The 27,938-nt window shown below is 37.1% G+C and overlaps 1 protein-coding gene across 8 annotated transcripts in view; it reads right to left on the bottom strand.

The window, feature by feature from the left end:
• Positions 1–2,453: 2,453 nt before the first annotated feature.
• Positions 2,454–27,938, bottom strand: part of POLK (DNA polymerase kappa) — a 39,437-nt gene continuing 13,952 nt past the window's right edge. For 5 of the 8 annotated variants that reach the window (XM_080638496.1, XM_080638495.1, XM_080638494.1 and 2 more), the window contains 13 exons: positions 27,223–27,342; positions 20,281–20,433; positions 19,774–19,905; positions 17,891–18,044; positions 15,611–15,826; positions 13,759–13,883; positions 13,414–13,580; positions 11,089–11,121; positions 9,191–9,287; positions 7,738–7,909; positions 5,507–6,466; positions 4,296–4,347; positions 2,454–4,165 (listed from right to left, as the gene is read on the bottom strand). In XM_080638496.1, coding sequence (XP_080494622.1) covers positions 4,081–4,165; positions 4,296–4,347; positions 5,507–6,466; positions 7,738–7,909; positions 9,191–9,287; positions 11,089–11,121; positions 13,414–13,580; positions 13,759–13,883; positions 15,611–15,826; positions 17,891–18,044; positions 19,774–19,905; positions 20,281–20,433; positions 27,223–27,342 — 2,466 coding nt within the window. In that variant the 3' untranslated portion in view covers positions 2,454–4,080. Of the gene's footprint in view, positions 4,166–4,295; positions 4,348–5,506; positions 6,467–7,737; positions 7,910–9,190; positions 9,288–11,088; positions 11,122–13,413; positions 13,581–13,758; positions 13,884–15,610; positions 15,827–17,890; positions 18,045–19,773; positions 19,906–20,280; positions 20,434–22,505; positions 25,210–27,222; positions 27,343–27,938 lie in introns of those variants that run through there. The other 3 variants (XM_080638493.1, XM_080638499.1, XM_080638500.1) reach the window with 3 other exon arrangements.

The raw sequence follows: 27,938 nt of genomic DNA on the forward strand, positions 1-27,938 counted from the left end.
ATGCCTGCAGCAGCACCCAGCACTGGGACACAGCACCCAGGGAGGAAGAGGTACCAAGCAGCCTTAGGAGTTCATTTTAAAAGAAACAAGGCACTAGTTACACAGGATTTCTTGACATGGGTTGGACTAGATGACCTTCGCAGGTCCCTTTCAACCCAAACTATTCTGTGATTCTATTCAGCCTGGAGAAGACTTGACTCCTAGCAGACCTTATTGCAGCCTTTCAGGCTTTAAAAGGGGCCAATAAAAAGGATGGGAAGACACTTTTTTAGCAGGGCCTGTTGTGATAGGATGAAGGGTCATGTTTTAAATGTGTTTAAGAGGGGAGGTGCAGGCTGGATGTGAGGAAGAAATTCTTTGCAATGAGGGTGGTAAAACACTGGCACAAGAGCTGATGGCTGCATCATCCCTGGAGGAATTCAAATACAAGCTGAATGTGGTTCTGGGCAACCTGATCTAGTTCAAGGTGTCCCTGCTCACTGCAGGGGGATTGGACTAGATGACCTTTGAAGGTCTCTTCCAACCCAAAACAATTCTATGAACTAGCTAGGCACCAAACAGGGTCATGCTTGCACAATCCCCCCAAGATCTTCTCTAGCCTTACATGCAGATAGCACTCTGCGCCAACAGATGCACTAACAAGACAAAAAGGTAATCCTCGTTGTTGCTTAAGTGATTCCCGTATTATCGCACAAACAAGAGGCAGTTTTAAAAAGCAATGCCACAAGTACACAGGTACACAGAGACATTGCAGCTCCCACAGGAGCCCCAGAACCAGGTGGCTTGTCACCAACTACAGAGTAGTCATGGAGCTCTCTACAGAGCTAAAAGTTATTTCAGGGGAAAATCCCTCTTGGCAGTCATTCTTGCTGCTGTCAATCAGTGTTCAATGGACTGGAGGAGGTCACATTCCCTGTGCCCTTGCACGCTTGACACAGCCTTGGGAGGCAAGAGACTGAGGCGCTTCTGCCGTAGATGTGGGCAGAAATACTCATGTTCAATAGTGGCACTGATCCAGTCACCAGACTCTTCATTTTCAGGTAGACAATACTTTCATTTACTTTCGTCAAAGTTCAGTCAAAATCAATACATACATCCTAAAAGGTTCAGTTTTTGTGAACTGACATATCAGGATCCACCTAATCTACCTATTTCTAGGTTTATCTTCAAGTCCACTGTTACTTTGGCCTACTCAAGCCAGCACTAGTATTTCATGATTTCAGTGATTTTCTGAGATAAGCATAAAAATTGTTTAAAGTGACTACATTAAATTTGACTTTACAAACTAGCCTTTGATGTTGCTGACATTCCTAAATAAATTTTGGAGAAGTAGCTCCAATATTGGACAAGAATGCAGTACTACCAGTATTCAGCCTTAGACAACTGAAGGCACATTTCAGTTCCTTCACTATAATTTCTTCTTTATAATAAAATTACAGTCATCTTAACTTCCAAGATTATTAACACCATGTATGTCCATAGCAGAATTAATCTAACAGAGTCAAAAGCTTGTAAACTGAGCAAATTTGGAACAAAACTATTTGCTTAGATTCTGCTTATCATACAAGAAGAGATATTACAGTCCTTTTTTCCTTTAAACATTTTTGATGCAATCAGGCATCAAAAGGATGATACACAAGGAACTTCACACTTGATACACCTTGGCCTCATAAGACAGTTTCATCAACTGTACTTCTAGTAGATGAATATTACTCAGCTGAAAAGAAGTCTCTGAAAATAAACCCAGAGTGAGAAGAACAAGTAACTCATTTAACCATAGATGAATCACAGGGTTTCACTTCTTGCTTCCTGTGAATCAAATGTTACAGCAAAATTTCTTTGGAGTTTCTTTTTTTTCCCTGTATGATGACTGGGCTACTAATACAGAGCCATTGTTTGCAACAGAAATGTTCCTTTTTGAAGTAAGAGACAACAGACAACTTTGGAGTAAGTAGGTTTGCCTACAAAGCTAGCACCAAAGGAGAAACAGATTTACAGCCTCATGCAGAGCATGAGTTACAGTGTGAATCTTAAACCAGGATCATAATTTTACAGTCTGGAAACACCAGCTGTTAGTTTCCAGTTCTAATTACAACCATACAACACTCTTTCACAGCCATATCCCCAGTCTCTTAACTAACTTTGCCAGTAGAACTATACCTTATGTGCTCAAACTTTGCAAATAGCAAGTGGGACACACTCTCTAACCACTTCCCACAACCCTGGCTCTTCCGAGCAGCCCCAGCAGCATGCAGAAAAGACTGACACTAACAGAAATGCAGAATCCAGAGCAAAATGCAGAGCAATTTGTTCAAGCACATATTTTACTTTCTGCTAAGAAATATGTATTCAAAAATACACATTTTAAAGAAATACACACAATGACAAGTTAATAATTATATTCTACACTTTATTGAACCAGATAGATAAAAACTAATAAAGGGACAGGTGTCCACTTTTTGAACAGCAGCGGCAGCTTAAGTCATTGTTCCCTCAGTTGCTTTTATGTTACCAAAATTTTCCAGCTCTCATCTCTGCTGGCTCATGCTGAATGCTCACCGACCCAGTTTAGGAAAAATCCACACAGCTTATCGTTGAACTAGTCCAGCTGATTTGGTCTGAAGCAGATACGGAAGCACTGACATGATTTCAAGTGACAGAGCTGTGGGTACAGTGGCATTTGGCAAACAAACAGATGAGCAGGTAGAGAGTGAAACCATTCTAGGAAGTCTGGAAACAAAAGAGCCCATTTTGGACTTACCCTGGGCATCTAAAACATACCATTTGTTCAAAACCCAAGCAAACTCAAAAGTTCTTCTAATACAGTTAAACAACAAAACAGATGCTTCTACAGTAACTTCTCTTAAAAGATTTTGCAATTAAAAACCAGTTTATTCTTCACATATGGTTTGACATCGATTAATTCATGAGAAATCTGACTGTCATCATAAATTATTTTCCTGATAAATATTTTATTATAATAAGATTTCTACATTTAAGAAATTCATTTTGAGCAGAAAAAACTCTAACCAAAGTATTTTAAACATTTGCACCTTACAGCTTCCTTCTTCCACATACGCACTCACGAAATACTGCTTATTCAGAATACACAGGAACTTTAAAGAGATAGGTATATAATAAGAAAACCAATATCTTGCATATTTGCACATAATTCATGTTGTTATTGCACCATTAGACCTTTTATTCAGAGTAAATTTATTGCTATTGACCAGTAAGAATTTCACAACTGTGACAAAAATTGAAGTTCTCAGTCCCTCTGGAAAAGGCAAGGATCAAACAGCATTTGTCTGACTAATCTGAACAAATCCTTCTTCCATCAACAGGTTTATTAACATTTTTTAAATAAGTCAAGTCATCCTGCATCTCATCACAATGAATGCTTCAGGGCTGGTCCATCAACTCTTACTGAAGACATTTTCAATGACAACAATGAAAGCTTGATAGTGCTCTAAGTTTTTGCTCTTTTCCTTTGAAACTGCAAGACCAATCAATTTTTGTATCTACTGAGAAGACAGACATTCATAAGCTGAAATCAAGCAACTCAGGTCTTCTTTGTTATCACACAGATCATACCTCAATTAAATTTGGTGTTGAATTGTCCAAGGAAGTGTCTGTCTGAGCTACTATGGCTACCATGGCCAATACAATCAACAGAGAAGATGGCACGTAGGTGTGGGAAGAGGGTTTTCAGTAAGCACAACATGGCACCCTAGCTAATGATTCCTGCCTTCCACAGAGCCTGCCCTACAGGCTTGCTTAATGGCAGCTCCACTCTTGCTGTTCTGTTTGTTGAACACCAGAGAGAATTTGTGAGGCTGTGCTAGCAAATTTTGATTCTCAGGAACAGCTGGGAAAAAACCTCCACATTATTTTCAAAAAAACCCCACACAAACAAATAAAATTACCTCCGCTGTAGCTCTTTCTACCTCAGTTATGTTTACACAGGCATGCAATGGCTCCAAAGTGACTGGCATCTCAATCCAGCCTACCATCAATGCTAAATTAATTTGCAGGATAAAACATTATGAAATACTTCATATAGAATATGCTGCTACACACTCATTTAAAAAACATTTCAATTGTATGCTTGGAATTGCTCGATTTGGCCTTTTTTGATGCTGACTGTGAAGTTGTTAGTCCAGACCTAAAAAAAGAAAAAAACAGTAAGATATTCAAATATACAATGCAAGCCTACACAATTTTTACAACACTGGATTTCAGAACTTTATTATTTTAAAATCACTTGTGTACTCAAGTTTCCAGAAAAACCTTACCTTTTTGTTCCTTGTGATGGATTTGTGCATTGCTGACCTCTGCTTAAAGCTCCTGAAAAGTAATTGGAAACCACCAAAATTATTTAATTCAGTAATGAAATAACACTTCAGAAATGATACACATGGCAGAACTTTAAAAAAAAAAAGTTTTGGGTAAACTTTTTTTTCTACATAACCTAACTTGATCTATCTGAAGGAGCAAATAACATTATCTGCAGTTAGAGAACTGTAGTTTATATTAACATTATTAAGAGAGAAAAACAAAAAGCCTTTAATTTATTGAATCCTAAGGGATTGATTTGAATCTTCTTGTAGTTTTCCAGATGTATTTTAGCATAATGTAGTTGATTTTCAAGGAGGTTGCTGAAAACTGTTTTGTTATTTTTTTTTATCCTGCAGGGAGGAAATAATCTTTGCCAATAGCAAGGGTTTTTTTCATTTAAAACAAAGCCTGTTTGCACAGCAAATAATACTGCTTATAAAGGGTTTTTTTGAGTAAAAGATTCATATTGTAAGTCTTAGCTGTGTTCTGAATATTCTAACGCTAACATTTTAATTTTCTCTTATAAAGTTCCCAATTTAGATTAGTGACAAGGTACTTTATGTAGACACTTAACTACCTGCACATACCCTCTAACATGGCCAAAGATTAACTCTTTATCAAAAGGAGAAACTACTTGAGTCATTTTGCTGGTTTGGCATGTTATAGGTGGAGTTACGTGATACATTTTATCAGATGTAAAACAGACTTGCAGTTCCTGCCTTTATGCTCTAGCTCACCACCTCTCTGTTTTTGCCAGCGTGTTACATAATAAAACTTTCTGTCAGCTGCATCTTTGCAACAATCCAGGTTGAAGATGTGTCCACTGATTCTCATTTAAATTCCAGCGGCCTTAAAAACACCCTTCTGAACATGGCTGGGGGGCAGCAAACATGCTATTCACAGAAATGAGCAGTAATTTCTCTCATTTGCTGCCATTGTAGCAAATGAGAATGCACTGTGTGACTGACATTGCATTAATAAATCTAGTTTGTAATGAAAACTAGTTTGATATAAAAAATGTAAACTCTTACATAGCCTTTACTCAAATTAATTTGTTGGAAAAATCTCAAAGCCCTTTTTGAAAAGTTCCAGGTATACCATTACCATATTATTTCAATTGTACAAGCAGATAATCTGAATAATCAAATATATCTTAGCGCACACTCACCAACTCTGTTTGAGTTTTCCATATTAGAAGTCTTTGTACGAAAATCTTTTTTTTCTGTCAGTTCTTGGATAAGGCTTTTATTTAAGCAGACGTCCACATGTCTGTTAAATGACACAAGACTTGTTGATTTCTGTTCTGAATTACAAACTGGACAAACAAGAACACTATCTTCTTTGCCTTCAAAGAAACAGGATGAACTATTTTCTTCTGTATGTTCAGTCTTTTCAAGATGGTCTTCACTGTCTTGTGAAATTCTTTTGGGGACGAGACACTGTTTCATACACATGTTTCTAGCAATATCACTGAGATTGCTAGGCTGTCTTTCTCTGTGAGGTTTATCAGAGGTTATTTGAGTGAATTTTTCTGTGCTATCACTAATAGAGTTCTCAGATGTACTTGCAGGCTGGTCTGTTCCAGCTGGTTGATCTGATTTGTTTTTTTGATGTTCATCAACATTTTCATTTTTAAACTGTGGAAGAAAGTTACATGTATTTTCTCTTGAATCATAATTCTTGGTTATTTCCACAGTATCTTTAAGAAGAGTCCCACCGAGGCACACATCAATATGCCTGTTAAGCTCTTCCAAACTGTCGCTGCTTTGCTCCTCAAAGCAAACAGGGCAGGTGAAGATCTTACATACATCACTAGAATCCTGCAAGTCTGTGACTTTCTTTGTTTCTTCTACAAAATTTGCTGATGATTTCCTATCATGAAATAGCTGCTTACCTACAGATTTATTTGGAGAAGGATTCTCACCATTTAGCTGCCTTGCAGCTCGCTTTTTATTGAAAAAACTCCCTGTGGTAGATGCTTCTGATTTGTTTCTGAAATATTCTTGGTCGGACTTCCCTGGCTGAAGTCTAAGAAAACCGATTTCTTTTCCTGATTTTAAGAAACTCGTAATGCTTTTTTGTTGGTATTTCCTCTCTTCTTCACTCAGAAATCCTGATACTCGTACGCCTAATGATGAAAACAAAATTTATAATATCAATTTTATGAAAACTTAATACTAATTCTAATTAAAACCTTTTGAGGTTGTCCTGGAATGCATACACTCAATAAAAATTAATTTTATCTCTAAGCAGAGGCTATACTACCTGCAAATACTAACAAAGGATCACAATACAATTTTATCAGACTCGAACACTTGCCCAACCATATACTGATTTCAATATCCATGAAGTTTTAACTGATTGAACCATAACATTAAGGCATAACCTTAATATACATAATTCAGCATGAAAGAGTTTTGCATTAAGCTTCCCTACCAATATATTTTTTCTTAAGCCCATTCTAATACAACCGACAATTTTTATGTATCACTGAACAGTTCACGCAGAATGTATAAGCATGTGAAACACACAGGTCTCAGAATCAAAACACAGTCTACTTTGCAGAGATGTTCAATTCTCTTGCGGAACATAATTTGCAAATCTATAAGCACTTCTATTTAAAGCATTTGTTTCTAAAACAGGTTATGAAAAGAAACTATGTGGTGCTGTGGTGCAAAGCAGATTTAAAAGCTCTTTCAAGGCACCAGAATTAAGCACTGCTATGCATTAAGATTCTACTTTTGTGCCAATGTGTGTTGTTCCAGGGCTAACAGGTGGTAAGGAAAGTACAACCTCAATTAGTAAAACATTTCCCAGTCAGGACCATTCAGGACTCCACAACTGGTTCTACTTTGCAAGAAAGAATGAAGCAGTGTGCACTCGCAGTGCAGAAAGCCAACTATATCCTGGGCTGAGGAAGACACGCTGAGGAAGCTAGGGCTGTTCAGCCTGGAGAAGAGAAGGCTGTGTGGAGACCTCAAAGCAGCCTTCCGATATCTGAAGGGGGCCTACAAGGATGCCACTCTTCATCAGGTGCTGCAGTGATAGGACGAGGGGCAATGGGCTCAAACTTAAACAGGGGAAGTTCAGGTCAGATGTAAGGAAGAAGTTCTTTACTGTGAGAGTGGTGAGACACTGGAACAGGCCCCCCACGGAAGATGTGAATGCTCCATCCCTGGAAGCGTTCAAGAACAGAGCCTTGAGCAAACTGGCCTAGTGGAAGGTATCCCTGCCCATGGGCAGCGGGGTTGGAACTAGATGATCTTCAGGTCCTTTCCAACCCTAACCATTCTATGATTCCATAAAATCATGTATACCATTACTTTAGCTACAGTCTATTATTTTTATGCATTATAAGAGCTAACTCTGAAAAGGAAGAATAAGTTTGAAATATTTTACCCATAAGTCGTATCCGTAAAGGGTGAGGAGCAACACTATCAATTTCTGTTCCTAACAAGTCTTTAGCAATAGCAAATATTTCCTCCTCAGTAGAAACAGAAGACAGCACAGTTGAAGCTCTTGTTTTTACTTCAAAGTTCACATTCTTTAGTTTCAAGGTAACAGTTTTACCCTGGGACGATGGGGGTGGGAGAGGAGAGAAAAAGGGGGAGAGAGAGAAAAGAAAAAGGTTAAGCATGTCAAACACATCACAGAAAAAATTATTACATAGCATTTATACAAGGGCCCTAAAGCCATAGTCAAAAGACAGTGTGCTTATCTGTGTACTGCAAGGGGTACTGCCAAGAATCTGTCTGCAAGCTTCTGCGCTTGCTCCTAAACTGTGGCCAAAGTTGAATTCTCTGAACTGGGTCATTTGGCTATGGTTCCCAACAGACCATCTGCCACCAGTGCATATTCAATAGGTTTCATGCTCTGGCCACAGTCACAACTTCTAACCTGTCTACAAAAAATTATTTTCTTACTTGGAAACTTTCAGTGCCTGGTATCTTAACTTCGCAGGGAAAATTACTACGGAAGCACAAGAGATATCCAGTTGAGGATTCACTGAAGACTTCCTTCCTCTTGCATTGTGCTATCAGAGCCACACACAGCATCTGTCTGGCACAGATATTCCCCTGGTCACACCTTCTAAGCCATTTGTGGGATTTAGTGTGTCCTTCCAAATGTAAACAAATGGCACTCCTTTTGTTCTGGTGCTGTTGTAAGCTTATCTCTTTGTCCTTCTTAGCTGATGATTTCTTTTTCAACCTATCACCTTTTGAGACAATCTTTTATGGTTGAAGAAGACTAATCACAATTCCCTTAGGTCTTGAATGTCAATCCCTGCTTTACCATAAAGACATCCATAGAAAATATGAACTGTTCTTTCCATATGAAAGACAGAAATTTGGGGAGAAGGAATACGGGGACTGCACCTATCATTCACACCACTGAATGGGATGAGTAACTTGTAAGCAAGTCTGGGACATGTGTACTTCTTAAAATACACTACTGGCTATTGACTGGATCCTGTATGAATATGGGAGACAAACACAGTGTTTGAACACATTAGTATCACATGATAGAACAAAGGACAGCTTACAATCAGTTCCATTACTTGTTTATAAACATTACTTTAAGCATAAAATGCTTGGATGCTAAATAACTTGGTTAATTAGTTTATTTTCCCCACACATTATTAGACTGCCACCTGAACAATATGAAAATGCTGCCTAAATCATTCTAAGCATCTGCAAATTAAAGAATCAAAGACACTGTATGGTATGATGCTGCTGAAAGCACTCACATTAATATACTAACTAAAATAACATAACACACTAACATAACTAAAATACTTAGTTTTAGCGCAAAGTGCTGTCATTTTGCAAGCAACAGAGAATAATATAAATACCTTAAGTCCCTTTTTCTGTAGGTCTTGAGCAAGGTCTCTGCAGAGTTCTCGACACAGGCTGTACTGGTCTTCTGCTGTGTTCATTTCACTGAATGTTCTAAGACAAAGATACGATCTTTTTTCAGTATGAATCCTAAAAATTGCTCAGTGGCTGCCATCTAAAATTTTCTTGTACAGTTAAACAAACCTGCATTAGTAAGTTGTATAGGTTTGAGTGTTCACTTCAAGGAAAAATTAATAGCCACAATATACAGAAAGATTTGTGCACATTTATGCATTTCAAAATGTTTGCAAAGCCTTTCAAGTAACAAAATAATTTGGCTTTCAAATTTTCATGCACTATTTGAAAATGTATTAGATTTAAGGTCACTAATACTTTAATATTTGCAAAAGAACACTAACACCAACCGAACTCATGAAGCCAGCTAAATAATTGGTATTTAATCTCCTTTGTACAGTGCTGTGTAATATCAAAAGAAAGAAAGGATTGGAAAGTCAACTTTAAAGCCACGTATCACAAATAAATAATGCAGTTGCTAAGAAAAAAAAAAGTCAGCTAGGATAATTATGTCTAGCTTCAGAGGAAGAAAAACTATCTTTCTGCCAAAAATGTTGCTAACTGCTACCAGCCGAATTACAGTATTATTTTTCTGTTGTTGTGCATCTGCTTTTTAGTAATAACATGACAGGAAAGGCAACCTTCAGTTAGTAGTGGTTTTAAGAGAAGCAGGAAGCAAAACTTCCTCCAACCAGATGCTTTTGGAAAGGTCTCACGGATCCATTATTTCACACCAAGCTTTATATTAACAAGTGTAAAGTCACTACAGTCACACTGCATTTTACATTTCTAAGTTATATTCAAATTTACCTGATCATATTGAAAAGTCATCCTCTGTTATGATTCCCATTTCCCTAAGAATGTTTGCAAGCTGCTGAACTATTGGGATGAATATTCTGCTGTGGGTTCCATGCTATTATCCAAGGAGTAATTTATGCTGTCCTGGCAATGCTGCAATTACAACTTTGCAATACTGCAGCAAGTGGGAAGTTGTAAATCCTCGGTTTGAAAGGGGCAGGATAGAGACAATGCCATTTCAGGCCTGTCTCTTTCCCCCATATAAAGAAGTTTCATGATCTCACCAGCCCACTGACATCTCTGATCTAAAACTGTTTCCTTCAGGGAAAAAGGAAGGAAGAAAATCTAAGGTACAAGAGGCTACCCAGATTATCTGTCTGCCTGCAAACCAGCACAAGACTACAGCCATAAAATCCTCAGATGCCCACAACTACCAGGTCTGTAGGAATAAAAATCTTCTTTTCTAAGACGACGCAACACATGAGGGTAGAGATAATTATTATGATGCTCTACAGATTCTCCTTGCAGTATTTATTTTTTAAAAATGAACTTTCAAGAATTACATACACCACCTTAAGGAACTTAACATTGCTAAAAACTTAAAAAGTTAGAAAATACAGCCAGTTTTATTTAACCATGCAAAATTATTGTCTGCTTTACAAGTCTATCTCACGCTATACTTGCTATACATGGAACTGAAGGCTAATAGGCTGATACAGACATTAAACTGGAACATACAAAAAAAAAATTAAATTCTTTACACATTTCCACCCTTTATTATGGCTTAAAGACCACTTTGATGAATTAAAGGTATTAGGAGGATCACATGATGAGGAAGAGAACACACAAACTGCCAGAACAACTGCACAGTATTTTGAAGCCAAGGAAAAAAAAAAAAAATGCAAGCTTGAATCTGATTTAGTAGGCTTGTTGTTGTATATGTGGGTTTTTTAACATACATTACATAATGAAATTATTCACTGTATATCTGGCATTATATAGGATTAGTGATTACTGTTTTTTCAATATTAAAGAGGCATACCTTTCAGTGCTCATACTTTTTCTTTCTCCATCCCTTTAAAAAGAAAAACAATTTATTATACTCACTCTACCTTCAACTGTTATCATTTCAATAAACTCTAATTCAGCCAATCATGATTCAATAACTAACAGCAGTATTTCTAAGATCTGGATGTTAACTTCTTCTATAAATCTTCTATATAAAATATTTAAATGAGTATGAAATGGAAAAAGTGTCTTTAAAAAACCTTATACTGTAGATGAAAAGTAAAGACATGGATCAGGCAGAGATGTCAACAGTTTGTGAAAAGAAAAAAAAAAACACAACAAAACAAAACATCAACAAAACCCTCAGAACTCCCTTCTCATATCAGGAGTCTTACTTAAAAACAAAACTACGAATCCTATGCTGTCTCACCTAGCTATAACTATTAAGCACTGTATACTTGAATATTTGTTTCTCTGAGGAATTGATTTGCTTTATGTCTAAATTATTGCCTACGTTAAAGATGATATGGTAAGGCTTTCTTTCTTTCTCTTTCCTTCTTTCCTTCCATTTTTAATTGAGCTCCCCTTTAACAACTTTTCTGCATGTAAAGAGTTCACCAGTGCATTTCTTTCTTCTGTTTGTAAGTACTGGAAATAACGAGTTTGGTATTCTCAGGTTTTCCTAAAACAAGGTGCTCAAAGACAATGAACCTTTATATGAACCATTTACTGAAGACCCATGTGGTATGTTAAGGGCTTGCTTTCTCCACACTAAAATCACTGAAATCAAGTTGGTGCTAGTAAAACAAAGAAATGAATTTCTCAGACAACACCATTAAAAATGCGTTCCCCTTCACAATGATAATGCTGGGTTTCAAAACACTGGTGGGGTTTATTTGCTCCTTCTTGAACATTTGTGTGTGGTTGGTCCTATTGATCATTCTTCATGTGCCCTCTCTTCAGGATAAAGAGACTGCTTGGCCTGTCTTCCCGCTGCTGCTTTCTGTAGCTCTGTCATTTTCCTTTCCCAGATTGCAAGGGATGTTTTTTCAAGCTAAGCTGAAGAATGCATCAACCTGCTTCTGGCTACACATGTGCATTTTGTTGATGCTTGTGAGCTCTGGAGCAGAGTTAAAAAAGCAACCAACCCAAACAAAAAAAAAAACCACCAAACACAACCCCATAAAATAAAATAACGTAAAGTAACATAAAATAACATAACATAAAAGTAACATAAAATGACATAAAATTAAAAGTAACAAAACCAAAATCAAATGCAATCATAAAATAAAATCCATTTTTCACTTGTAAGCTTTGTGATTTGTGGCCTTGAAAGTGGTTTTGGAGTTGAAACCCCCTGGCACTGCAGGCAAATAACAGTCTTGGTGTTATCCACTTTGGGGTGAGCATAGGAATGGAATGGAGAGGCATGGAACGGCATAGAGTGGAGTGCGGTGGAATGCAATGGAATGAAACGGAATGGAAAGGAATAGAACAGAATGGACTACACTAGACTAGAACAGAAATGGAACAGGTTACACTATGTTACGCCTACAACTCTGCATGACAAGTGATGACATAGGTCTAATGTGTCCACCCACAAGGGGGAATGGCTTCAAGCTGACAGAAGACAGATCTAGAACTAAGAAATTCTTCCTCATGAAGGTGGTGAGACACTGGCACAGGTTGCCCAGAGAAGCTGTGGCTGCCCGATCCCTGGCAGTGCTCAAGGCCAGGCTGGAAGGGCTTGGAGCAACCTAGTCTAGTGGAATGTGTCCCTGCCTGTGGCAGAGGGGTTGGAACTAGATGATCTCTAAGGTCCCTTTCAACCCAAACCATTCTATGATTCTATGAAACATGGTAGGAGACAGAGAAACTCACTTACTTTCATTAGAAATATGACAATTTACCTCCAAAGATCAGGTACCAATGCGTTTTTCATTACAACAGATAATAAACAATGAATGTATATTGGTTTTTATAGAAGAAACAGGACTGAATGCCTCTGCTTAGGATATCACATTTCTCTCTAGCTATTTTAATAATTATGAGGTTACCCTAAATGACACTGACTTTATTTCTTGATATATACTTATGCACAACTTCTCTGACAGACTTTTTGCATTTTGTGTATTTGACATGGCTGTACAAACTTCTGATTTTTAATGTCTGGCCATTGTGTATATTTTAGCCGCAAGTATAACAACAACAGGTAGATCTTTTAAAATATTAAGGAAGCCAAATTTTAGTATTTGCCAATAAAATATCTTAAAAACATACAGTATGTATTATGCACAAGGAAAAATTTGGAAAATTATAAACAGAAGGGGGAAAAAAAAACAACCAAAACAAAACATACTTTTCCAAATGTGTAGAACCCAAACCAAGGGAAATATCCAAGAAATTACGCCAAGATGCTTCTGAAAAAAGAAGTGAAAGCAGTGCCCTCTGCTGGTAAAGTTCTGAGCAAGTCACAATTCCAAGGGCTTTTAACATTTTCTCTGTTACTTTTCCAATACCTGGCACCTGAAAAAGAGGAAGTTCGTTATGCTGGAAACTTTCCATTTGTAGATTTAATACCAAGAACAATTTAAATTAAACACAACTGGACAGACTACCTAGAAAAGTCCATTTCTTCAGTAATAATCTTGCTTTTAGAACATAAGAAACATGATTGCATTGTAAATGGCATGGTATCTCTTACCTTCCTAATTGGTAAATCTTTTAGGAAGTCTAGAATTGCTTCTCTCTCAGGGACAATTCTGCACTGCCCATTGGGTTTATTACAATCACTACACATTTTTGCTAACAGGGTATTCGGTGCTATTCCTTAAAAACAAACAAACAAAACCTGTATTTATAAAAAATGGAAGACAATGTTTAATTTCAACTGTCCAATACTTAAAAGCACAGAAGTAGCCTACATATTTGGCAAAGACAAAATAAAAGCAGAAGAATGACAACAGCTGCTAACCAGATGTGTTACAAATCTGCAAAAAAAATTTGTAATAGACATGTGAGAACATAAATGCATGTGGTAGATCAAATGTAATGGATAAATTGTACCTACTATTTTAAGATAGAGTAACACAACATGCACTATTCAGTCATGAGAGGTTAAATATCATGTGTTTAAAAGTAACATCAGTCACATTATTGAACAATTTTATGACAGTGATCATGATAAGACAAAAGGAAATAAACCGGCAGTTATAATGAGCTCTTAATGAGAAGGAGATAATTCTTCCTTGTATTTCAGAAAAAAGACTAAAGTAATTTTGACAGAATTTACCAAATTCAAGTCTTTTGTGGGCTACCACTGCTATGCAGTCATTTAGAGGTTTCTCTCGCCCTGGTAGGAATGAAGAGGTATTGCTCTTCTCTATCAAAGTAACTTTTTACAAATAAACTTGAAATTGGCTTAGCAAGAAAAACAGAATTATTCTGTGCTACAGCCCTAGTAGTCTAAATTTTTATTTGCTCACTAATACAACATAATATTCAAAATAGTTTAAATAATTCTATTTATTACTGATTACCAGTATTTCTTCAAGTAGCTTTCTCATTGCTTTTCATTTTGGGGCGAAAAAAAAACCCTGATGCACTTACAAAAAATATGCCTGTTTTGTAAACATTAACTCATTCTTTGGAAGACAAAACTTCAGTAAACCAAAATTATTATTTTACTACTACTCATGAGGAGGGCTGTCTCATCCTATACATGGGAGGGCTATCACATTGCCTACATGGGAGGGTTGTCTTATCCTGCTTATTAGCTGTTCCTTTACATCTGCTTAACATTCAACATTTCCCTGGTCTTCCACATCTGTTTCATAAAGCTCAGCACTCCCTGACACCTCACTGACCTGGTACATGGAACAGATCAGATGGCATCCAAACTAAGTGGCTGGGGACATACACGTTAGTGACCTAATCCAGATTAATATTAAAATGACAGAGATCTACAGGCAGATTCCATGAAGGCAAAAGACATAAAACTTGAATGCCAAATATTGAAAAGCTACTGAGTAATGTATTAACTTAAACATGTTTTGCTTCTGTGAGAACTTTTAAATGAACTTTGATATTGCCTTAAGCAAGCAACAATGTGGAGTTAGAACTATTTAACAATATGGATCTGCTATGTAAACTAACAGCAAACTAGCAATCAATGACAGATTTCACTTGATCACTGGCTTTCAAAAACAATTTACACAGAGCACTAAAATAACAACTACCAGTGCTAAACTTAGCTCCTGAGCACACTGGCCATTGTTCCACACTACCTGTATTTCAAGAAGAAAGAAGCAAAAAGGTAATAAAACTACTTCAGTGATTAAAAGAAACCAAAAACTAACACAAAAACACCAAACAAAAACCAGGAGTGACACGAACACCCCTGACATCTGAAAGTCGCAGTCTTGGCAAAGACTGCATATTTCTTTGCAGCACAATGCTGTGGCAGTGCTGATCTCCTAAGTAATGCTCTCTGAGATTAGAGCAGCAGATATTGTGGAAACATAGTACATTATTATTATTCATGCGTGCTTGAATACCTGCACTGGCAGTTAGCTGAGTTTTCTGCTCAATCCTGAAGCGAATTTCCTTCACAACTTCCTCTGCAGAAGTTCCAAAGACAACTGAATTTTCCACCAATTGATCTCTTTGTTCAGGATGGTCATTGATCAGAGGTGTGTTGTCTTCAAACAATATGGGTGAAGAAGAGCATCCACCTTCATTAAATTTGGCAGATATATTTACATCATCTTTGTCTATGTTAGACAGAAACAGAAATAATTAATCCATCTGTATAAAACACATACTTTACTGATTTCCTTCTGCACTGGCTGAAAAGAGTTCATTAGCAGGTGATTTTTTCTGTTTGGAAAAAAAAATAGCCAAAGCAACTGCATTGTTTGTTTTTTGGGGTTTTTGTTTGTTTGAGAAAGGTGTCATAATTGCTTTGTTCTTAATGTGATTTGAGCTTGGCTGAGATTGGAAGAATTCACTAGGAGACGAGATATAACTTCCAGAAAAGCAACGTTTACTGGCGTGTTGCTCTAGCAGCCGAAAAACATCAAGATTTTGGCATTATTTTTGTTTCATATCAGAATGAAGGCCAGATGCTCCATTTTCTTGTGGAAATAAAAATCTTTTGCAGCAGTTTTTTCAATATTCTCCAAAGAAAATCAGGGTTCTGGAATATCTGGTTTTAGAACCACCAAGCTGGTGAGCTTCTTGTTTTCAACTGCAGTCATGATAAAACAAGTAATGTCAGCAGCCCTTTGTCTGGCTCCACAAACTTTACTATTATATTTTCATATTCTCAGTGCTCAGTTGTGTTTTGGAAGAATGAAGATGATCGAGAAGTATGAAAAGCACATGACTACCCTTAAGTGATATTTTGTAAAGACTATGCCTGTTTTTTTCTTTATATTCTATTAATACTTTCCAGTAGTAGTGAATCCTTGATTATCCTCTTACTATTTAGATAATTTTTGAATAGTTAAAATATAAATGTTCTGATTTGTGCATCTGTCAACCATTTTTACGATTCCTTGTTTTTTTAATATTCCTGATTGTGTATACAGTTGTGGATGTGGTTCCAACTCCATCTTCTAGAGCCAAATGAAATTCAGTCATATCTCAAGAATTACCATAACTTCTGCAGTACTCATTACTGTATACATTTTTATTCTTGTAAAACAATCATGTAACTAGTGTTTACACATACTGTTTTTGCAAACAATTTCTCATGTTTCTCTACAGTATTTTTGGAAACATCTTTACAAAATACAAGTAACTGTTAGAACAATAGTTTATTTCACACCTCCTTAGCAAACTTACTACCACTTTTCACACATTTTACTCAGGTTAAAAAAGAAAAAAGAATCCTGCAAGTCCAAAATATTAGCTGCACAGCTTTTATGCACAGGTGAGCAGTAGAAGAAATTAACCTGTAAATTAACAAATTGTAAGTAGAGAGATATGGGAGGACAAATTATGGCTTAAGTATCTACACTTTCAATGACTGCAGCTTATCTGAAGCTTACATTATGAGTTACCCCCTTCTCCCGACATCTGGTAATGCAGTTAGCATAATTAGTATTATTTTACAGGGCAAGCAGCCATTCTCTGAGACTGACCACGGCATGTATTCATTCCCTTTCCTCTCATTATCAGGCCCTTAAGGTCCTGTGCACTAAGCAGACAAAGGAAACAGATATCTCCTTCCCCTTCCTACCAGCCTCAGTTCCTGGGCACAAGGCCAACTACTCCCATCCTTACTGTCCTTGAAGATCCCAGGCACCCAGACAGCCTGGTGGTGTTGATGACCCTGACACAGAACAAGGATGGTAACAGCACCAGAGCACTGTCTGTAAAATCAAACACTTAAAAGTCCTAACAGGGAACATGGACCAGAAATGTTGCTGGACAGGGAGTGAGACTAGGACCTGCTCAGGACACCTCCATTGTCTCTTCTGCTTCCTCCAAGAAGTATTCTTTTATTTAATTAAAGTCCAGGATATGATTGTTATATTGATATAGCAATCCATTTATTAAGATCTGACATGACCCGCAGAGGATCCAGATGATTAGAAATTTTAAAGTTAAGTTGTATTAGAAATTCTGTATTACGTTACTTAAAGATTGTACTTCATTGACTCTGCTATGAGAAATTCTGTGCTACTCTAATAATGACTTCCTATTAGGAAAATAAAGCTTTAATTGTAACTATTGTTTAGTGCCATCCTCATTCTGCCAAGGAACCCTAAAAGAAACAGACTGTTCTCTCAGTCTCAGGTGACTGCATAAAAAGAGAGTAATTTCCTTACCATTTTCTGTAGTGCCTTTTGTGTTAAAAAAGAATCTTCTCCTCTTTTCAGGCCAGTTCAGTCTTTTTTCCAAGTGCTCTGTTATGTTCAGGTAGGCTTCATCTAGGCCCACAGGCATAAAATTGGGATCATATTTGGCCAGTATTTCTCTAACCTTGATAAACACATAGTGGAAGTTTAAAGCTTTGTTGCTGTAAGAGCAGATCTTGACACACAAAGTAAATCAATGTACTCTGAAACTTGAAGATGACCAAGCAATATAAGCAAAATTAATACCTAAAATTACTTATCGATACTGGTAACTGCTGCTACTTGCTTCTTACAAGTAGCAACATATCAACAATAAGTGAGAACTAAACGGATTTTGAGCAGTGTATTTTAGTCTATGACCTGTATTTTACACAGGTCATTCAGATCAGTGTATAGTGATTTCAGAGGAACTCAGAGGTTCACAGACATGGTAGTACCACCTGAATAAAACTCTGGCTACCTGGGAACTCAGCAAAGCACGAGTTGATGCACCTTTCTGGGGACTGTGCTTCAGGCATCACATATGCAAAGGTTAAAAAAATCCCCAAAACAAAACTAACTAAACAAGCCCCCCCCAGCCAACCAACCAAAAAAACATTGCAAACCCCCACACTTAAGTCTTAAATTACATTCAAACTGAAATTATAGCCAATGTTTTAAAGCACTGGTTAATGCCAAAGGTTAGAAAAATCTTCAGTGATAATGTGTCTTCCCAGAAGGCAATATAATAAATTAAATGGTCAAAATAAAGTATCCACCTTTTCTCCTCTCCCCACCCTGCTTTTTTTTTTTTTTTCTAAAACAAGGAGGACAATTTGACTGTGTCATGTTTTCTCTGTTAATTTTAGTCAAACATGTGTTTCATCTTTCTGAAACTGATTGAAGATAGGATTCACTGCTTAACTTTTAAAGACAAAATGGAATAAATTTAAATATTCTCAATCCAAATCCTAAGAGAAAAACATAACTAAACAACCAAATCAATTTCAACATTAAATACTTTACACCATCAAACAAAAAGTGAAATACATATTGTGAAATCTGAGATCCTGACCAAGTTAAAACACATTCTGAAATGCTCATATCTATATACGCTTTATTAAAATAGAAGTGAGAAAAATCAAATAGGATCAAAATTAGTAATTACCTTCCTTTATATAAAGAGATTGAGGCTTCATAAGAATAAATAAATATTGGCATAATGTTACTGAAATCAGGAGACTTGTGCCATTCATTAGCTTGATTTAAGGTTTACAAAAGATCTTTTTCTTCTTTTTAACAGGATTTCAGGTAATCCTACGTACTTCTCCTGGCACTAAGTAAAATTACTTCCATTAAAGCAAAATTATTTATTTTCTCCTTAATGTTTTGCTTTTTATTTCAAGTCCCTTCTTTTGAAGCAAATGAATCTGCATTTAGAACTCACTAATGCTCTTTGGTTCCCTCTCCAGTAATCGGCATTCAAAATAATGATTGTGCATTGTATGAAATTATTATCTCCATTTTTCCTATGTGCTTTCCCAGTAATTAGATTATGCTCCATGGGTTTGAAGTTTTAAGAATAGTAAGGCTCAAGTGGTATCACTGGCTTACTACACAGTTCTGCAAATCTCTATCAGCATCAGTAATGATGCTGATAGATATTTGCACACTTTTAATGAAGCATGACTTAAATCAAACAGCAAGATGGGTGAATGCAATGCTTTTCACCTCCCAGTTTTGTTTTCAAAGCCACATCAATGAAGAGTTCAGTATTTAAACTACTACTTTTCATATTACCTAAAAGTTATGTATTGATAAGAGTCTAAAACCAAGTGAATTGACTTTTGGTTAAAGAGAACTTTCAGACTTACCTCATTACTCACTTTGCTGTATTTTCCAAAGTTTAACGGTACTATAGTTAGATGTGGACATAGCTTTTTAGCAATAAATCCAGGCATGGCTGCACGTACACCAAATCTCCTAGCATGGTAATTTGAGGTAGACTTAGGAGAGATTAAATAAGTTTAGTGCTCAGTAATCAGGTTTTTTCTTGAAGTTCAGTGTTAAATAATCAAATTGTATCATGTATCTCCACGAAGAAAAAGCTCAAAACACTGAGAATTTATATGCATCTTCCCCCGTCATCTTTCAATCTGTTTACATCCTTTAAACTTTCATCAGTACACTTTTTACCGAAAAATAAAATCCATCTTACATGGTCTAGTCTGAGAACCAATGTTCCCTCTATTATTTTTGTTAATTTTTTACACTTACAAATTTTTTCTATGTAACAGTGTCATATTGCATTATTATTGTATAATTTATTAGGCTTTAGATTCATGTAATTGATTTCTGTATCACTTGACATTTGGCCATACCAACATACTCATTGATCCCACAGCTATAGGCTTTTCTTTCAGCTCTGGTTTGTCTCTCATCTCCACAGCTGCATAGAACGCATCCATGTCAATGTGTACAATTGTATTGCTAAGGTTACGGCTCTGTTCCAGTTCTACCACAAGTTTGTCCACCTGAACAGAATAAAACAGTAATTGAAAAACTATTAACCTGGTAAAAGTGCAATATTACAGATGATCCTAGAAAATCAAATGCATCTGGCACATAGTTAAAAAAACAAACGAGCGCACCTCACCAAATCAGCACCACCAAAAAAACTCACTGTCAACCAAGTTTCTGATGAAGGTTGCTCTCAGAACACTGCTGTTGCTGCAGCAAATGCTACAAAAAACCTCTCAACTCCAAACCCAATGAAAAAACCACTAACTCAACAAACAGCAAAACCCCACCTATGGGGGGGGGGAAGGATATATCACCTGACTAAGACAGAAACTTTGTAAGACACCGAATATGCAGCTGTAGCTACAGAATACAGGTTATTAAAAAAAGGAAAGAAAAAAAAACAAACATGCTTTCATGCTTTTCGAGAATTTCCAGTGCTCCTAAACTAAGCTACCACACTTCAGAAAACCAGCCTAGACAGGCTAAGAGAAGGCCAACAGCTCACACGGCAGATCCATTTATCTTGTCAGAAAAATAAGGTCTCAAACAAATAGATTCATTTACTGCTAAGTAAAACTACTTTTAATCCCTTTATAAAATTCCTCAACATTTGTTACATGAATCCATACTATACAAGGCTGGATTGCTAGCAAAAAATGCAAGATGAGTTTTCAAGAAAAGCCCATGCATAGGGAGCACATTTCACTCAGAGTTAAACATGTATTGTCTGCTAGTAGGCCGTGAGCAATACTCCTGCTGCATTAGTTCCAAGATGTTGTGAGGCAGAAGCCAAAGCACAAGGACATCTCCATGAACTACTTTAATTGGGCTTAATCTGCTTGCATTCTTTTGCAAAAAGACTTGCAGATCATGTGCTTGTTTCTGAAATGTCTTTCAAATGTGAATGAGTTATGAACTGTGTGACCAGAAAGTGTGAATGCATTATTTGGTAGGCAATTTAAGAATTTAAGATGTCTATGTTGGCAGTACTGCAAACCATTCTGTAAGTGACAGATAGTTCAACAACTACAAAAAAAAAAAAAAAGGAAAAAAAAAAAAGGGAAGAAAAAAAGAAAAAAAAAAGGAAAAAAAAGAAAAAAACCCCACCAAATAGGCATAATAGAGCTCAAGAAATTTAACTACTCTTTGCTTGCAAGTACAAGGACACACACACATTAATGACATCAAGATACAATTACAGAAATGTCTCTGGATTGATCGCAGTGGGTTTATGGTCCTCGAGAGGGATGTTTATGTGTAACTTGCATAGTTACTTGAAGACATTTTCTGTCTTTTTCCCCTTGACAGAGCTGCTTAATAAAAACCACAAAACTCTTATCCAAAAACCCGTGTTTAGACTCTTGAACCAAGGCAAATGGGTATGAATGTTCAAACTAAATTTTCAAGTTATGGTTTACGAAGTATTCTCTCTGGTTTGTTCCAAGTTGATTTGAGGGATGAAAGGCTAGAATGGGGCCTCAAACTAAAATATTCCATAAAGAAGAGCACAGTATGCTCCCTGAAGCCAAGAAAACTGGTTTAGACAAATTAAAAACACATGGGGAAAGCCATTCAAACAACAACAAAAACTGGGTAATTTACATCATTTTCATGCTACTAATTCAGTAGGAGTTCAAGTCACACAGGAATAATGAAAAACACCCTTATTTTAAAATATACTGATAATTTTCAAGTTACTTTGAAACTCAAATTGCTTAATTAATTCTGCCAATTGCTTCTCCAATTACATAACTTCTGCATTTCAACTAATCAAATCAAGAACAAACTTCTTTTTGCCTTTTCTTCCCAAATGTATCATCATAGTTACTGATTAGTTAACACATGCATCTGAAGAATGAAGTAAAATTACATAAACTAATCAGAAATACAAAAAGATAACTCTTCAGCAAAAGCAACTGATACAACAAGTAATACACCCAAACATACTCAGCAAATTTCAGGCACATACAAATATTTCCTTAGTAAGATAAGAAAAGTCATGGAATAATTTCTTAGAGGCAAGCCAGGCTGACAAGTTTTTAAAAGTTGCTTCCAATTTTTCCTTGAAGACAGAAAGAGATACCTGGGTCGGAGCAGTCCCAGGCACAGCTACAGGTTGGGCAGAGAAGAGATTCAGAGCAGCCCTGCAGAGAAGGACTTGGGGGTGTTGGTCGATTAAAAAATGAACATGAGCCGGCTGCAGTGTGCGCTCACAGCCCAGAAAGCCAACCGTATCCTGGGCTGCATCAAAAGGAGCGTGACCAGCAGGTCGAAGGAGGTGATCCTGCCCCTCTACTCTGCTCTTGTGAGACCTCATTTGGAGTATTGTGTGCAGTTCTGGTGTCTTCAACATAAAAAGGACATGGAACTGTTGGAACAAGTCCAGGGGAGAGCCACGAGGATGATGAGGGACTGGAGCACTTCCCGTATGAAGATAGGCTGAGAAAGTTGGGGCTGTTCAGCCTGGAGAAGAGAAGGCTGCGTGGAGACCTCATAGCAGCCTTCCAGTATCTGAAGGGGGCTTACAAGGATGCTGGGGAGGGACTCTTCATCAGGGACTGTAGTGACAGGACAAGGGGTAACGGGTTCAAACTTAAACAGGGGAAGTTTAGATTGGATCTAAGGAAGAAATTCTTTACTGAGAGGGTGGTGAGGCACTGGAATGGGTTGCCCAGGGAGGTTGTGAGTGCTCCATCCTTGGCAGTGTTCAAGGCCAGGTTGGATGAGGCCTTGGGTGATATGGTTTAGTGTGGGGTGTCCCTGCCCATGGCAGGGGGGTTGGAACTAGATGATCTCAAGGTCCTTTCCAACCCTAACTATTCTATGATTCTATGATTCTATACTGAGACTTTTTATTTCCAAGCCAGATGAAAAAAAAAAAAAAACAAACCCACACCTAAAAAATACAAATTGTAACTGCTTCTAGTGACTTTCAAGTGATCTAAAGAATAACCTCTCACTTCTTTTTATCCCATGATGCAAAATACAAGTTTTCTATCTTAAATTGCTTTGCCAAAGTAAGACAGAAAATATCATTCAAAATCTTTTTTATATTTGTAAGAGCATCTGACAAGGTGAAGAGATAAACAGTGATATAATTTTAAGTTAATAGTAACTATTTACAGAATAAACATCTAGGGAAAATCCACATGGATAAAAATAGCAAACAATAGCACAGCAGTTTGCAAATCTGGTAGCAGCTGGATACTTTTTAAACCATTGTAACTACTGTTGAATTTCAAGCAATTCTACTTGAGACTGTTGGAATAATCTAACGCTGTTACAGAAAAGTTTTCCAAAATTAAGAATCACATGATACTGTACAGTATATAATTTCTCTTAAAATATAACAATGACATTAATTAGAAAAACTTCAAACTACCTCTCAAATTTAAGATTAAAAACTCCAGCAAACAAACAAAAAAACCCAAAGAAATATTTGTACACATAAATGGCAGTTTTAAGCAGCTTCATAAGCACTTTCTACTGTGCCAATATTTGCAAAAATCGATGGTGGTTAAGTGCTCTTCTGCAAAGAAGGCCTTCTAAAGAAAACTGTAAAAAATGAAAAAGATTCTCACACACTGCAGTAGTGGTTTACCTTGCAGATTCTACATTCTATTTATGTTACTGTTTCCACCATGTAACCAGGATTTTGTCCAATAAATCCAGTAAGCAGGGACCTTTTTGTTTATTTTTACATCACAGAATCGTTAGGACCTGAAGGGACCTCTGGAGATCATCTAGTCCAACCCTGCTGCCAAGGCAGGGCCACCTAGAGCAGGTTACACAGGAACGCATCCAGGCGGGTTTTGAATGTCTCCAGAGTGGGAGGCTCCACAATCTCCCTGGGCAGCCTGTTCCAGTGCTCTGCCACACTCAATGTAAAGAAGTTCTTCCTCATAGAATCATAGAATAGTTTGGGCTGGAAGGGACTTCTAAAGGTCATATAGTCCAATCCCCCTGCAATAAGCAGGCACAACTTGAACTAGATCAGTTTGCTCAGAACCACACCCAGCCTGGTCTTAAATATCTCCAGGGATATCACCATCTTTCTGAGGAGCCTGTGCCAGTATTTTACTACCCTCATCATAAATATTTCTTTCCTAGCACACTGCCTGATCTCCTCTCTTCCAGTTTAAAACCATCATCCTTCATCCTATTGCAACAGGCCCTTCTAAGAAACCTCTCCTCATTCTGTTTTAATTTATGGCCATTGCTCCTTATTCTGTCACTGAAGAGTCTGGTACCATCCTCCTGGCACCCACCTTTGAGATACTTACATGCATTAAAGAGATGCCCTCTCAGTCTTCTCTTCTTCAGACTTAACTAGGCCCAGCTCCCACAGTCTCCCCTCATAACAGCCCTAATCATCCTTGTGGCCTCCACTGGACCCCCTTGTCTTTCTTGTGCTGAGGAGCCCAAAACTGGACACAGGATTCCAGATGTGGCCTCACGAGGGTCGAATAAAGGGGAAGGATCATCTCCCTCAACCTGCTGGCCACACTCCCCCCAATGCACCCCAGGTTACTACTGGCCTTGCTGGCTGCAAGGGCACAATGCCAGCTGATAGTCAATTTATCATCCACCAGTACTCCCAGGTCCCTCCCAGCTCAACTGCTCCCCAGTAGGTCACCTCAATCTGTACCAGTACTCAGCCTTCTTCCTCTCCAGGTGCAGTGCCCTACACTTGTCCTTGTTGAACCTTGTTAGGTTTCTCTCCACCCAGTTCTCCAGCCTATCAAGGTCCTGCTGAATGGCAGCACAGCCTTCATGTGTATCAGCCACTCCTCCCAGCTTCATATCATCAGCAAATCTTCAGCCTCTTCAAAGACCTACTTAGAGGAATCCGATGGCAGTGTGACTACCTCATACTTAAAATTTTAAGAAAACAAATTCTCTCATGGTATATCAGAAGGCAGAAATAAAAGTAAGAGTTAACTCCATAGACAAAATTAAAGAGCAGAAGATAGTAAGACCTGACTATATATCTAAAGACCTAGAGAAGCTGATTAAACAACACACAGCACACATTAAAAAAACCAAATAAGGCACAAAAGACTTGCAAAGTTAAAGGTGGAGATAAAGACCTGGAAAAGAGTAGCTGGCAGGTAAGTGACAGGAAAACGGAGAGGCATTTTGGATATTAGGCATAGAGAGATAGACTGCTGGGCCAGGAGACTGGGGACTTCAGTGGGGACTCTGGGGGCACAATGACTGCTCTGGAAAGAGGACTGATGGAATCTGGGGATGTGGGACAAGAAGAGGGAAATCAAGGGTAGGATAAATCAAAAGAAAGGCACAGAGAGAGAGCAAAAGGGTCGGAACTTGCAATGAATAAATGAGGGCAACAGCAATCATGAACCAGGAAGGATGGAAAAGGAAGTTATCTTTTTCATAATTAAATGACTTAAAAGCTACCCTAAAATAAAAACAAAACAAAAACAAACAAAAACCCCACAAAAAAGAAAAAAACAGAACAACACCAAACAAAAATAAACCCCAACCACCACAAAAAAAGCCCAAAACAACAAAAATCAAACAACAAACAAAACAATACTGAACAAGAAGAGACATAACTGATCCATGTTAAATATTAACTAAAACAAGTTGAGACATACATGCATATAACAAACTTCCCAGAGATACTCAGTAATTAGAAGCTTTCCTGGGCACAAATTTGATATACTGACATAATTTACAGAAGTAATTAGCAAATCTGCAATGAATGAAGGAAGATTGTACACCAAAGCTCAGGACTTATAATCCTCACAACAGCATTCAAAATTAATGGATGTGTCTAATCTTCATGTGCTTCAGCTCCTCGTCTACAAAACAAACCACACTACTGGAGTATTGCAATACTTTAAAGAATTCACACTATGTGGTGTACAACATAGAGAAGCGTATGAGGAAGTCAGTAATTCTGCATTCAAGGCTGTGTTAGACTAGCATACAACAAATAAAGCTTAGGGCCACCCACTGAACAATGAAGACAACAGTAAATATTGAATAATTGCCCACTCAGTGCACACTGTCTGCACTGTGTAGTGAATGAAGCAGGAAGCCTGTTAGGGAAAACCAGCGAGCAATTATGTAATTAAAGACTGAATCACAGTACAAATGAAAAAGGAAAGGAATTAAGCTTCTACAAGCAACTTTAATTCTGTTGCGCCTAAGAATGTTTAGCATGCAGTCTTGGTGCCGTTGTTTTCTTTCAACAACCTTTCATACACAGTAACACTTCGGATGCTGTTATCCGTCTTTAGCATGTGAGAAGACAAACACCCTCTTCATCTTTCTAGCTCAGGGTGCTTGTATTTCTTGTGACTGCTTGCCATGATGATTTTTTTCATTAATTAGCATAAATAAGAAATAAATTATATCCAGAAGAGTTGATAACTGTGAGCCCCTTCCTCCCACTTCAGGCCACTGAACACAAATATACATATATTATACAAACAGAAAGTAAACTCAAGACTGGTATTAATAAGGTATTTAACAAAATGTTTACATAAACCATGACAGCCCTATAAACTAACCAGACTTAGAAAAACAGGAATTACTTTGTTTTACTCATTTAGAGAACATTTCAGAGTGATTTTACAATTTATTCTTCTAGCAAGTTTTTATAAAGATTACATCATGAAAACATTGTGCAGTTTTACTTCTGTGACTAACATCAAAATCATAGTTAACATTGTACTTATTACCAGAATTTAATGCAATACACTAGAACACACCAAAGTGTTTCTCATTCACCTTTTACTCCAAGAAGTTTTTATAAGATTAATTAGTACCTGCAGCTGTGCTTTCAAGAGCTGTTGTGTTGTAATTTTCTCTTTTAGCTGCATCATTTTTTCAATCCTTTGGTTAACTTGTTGATCTTTTTTAAGTTCATTTTCATAAAATCTAGAACCCTGGAAGAAAATAACAAAAACACTATGGTTTTTGTCTTTTCCTATGAATAACCACATCTGATCCTTAAATACAGAAAACGCAAAACACAGTAATGGTTTATAATGTATACTTTGTATTTTCATATAAATGATGCACAAGAGACACCAGTGGTACTTTACATGTCCCTCCTCAAAAGACACAGATGTATTTCTCCTTCTCAGATAACCTATACTCAGATGAGTACAAGGGACTATTTAGAGAACTTACTATATTTATTCATTCTAACACTTGACCACAATAATCTGAAATAGTAGCTAAAAGTCAAACTATTCTTTGTAATACCTCCAAGCGGAGTAAAAAACTAAAAATAAAAAAAAGTTAAAAATTTAAGCATTTTGCCAGACTTCTGTATACTTTAATGTACACAGAAATAAATAATGACATTGTAAAAGTCAAATCCAAATATAATGTTGAGTGTTTCATTGGCCATTTAAACTTGAAGGATACTGCAGAATTAGAAGCTATTTGGAAGATGGTGATGAAAAGCAAATGAGTATAAAAAAGCCCTCTCACCCTCAATTATGTAATTATTCCTTCAAGAAAAGGAATGAAAAAA

Source organism: Psittacula echo, assembly GCF_963264785.1.
Source record: "Psittacula echo genome assembly, chromosome: Z".
NCBI classification, from domain to species: Eukaryota; Metazoa; Chordata; class Aves; order Psittaciformes; family Psittacidae; genus Psittacula; species Psittacula echo.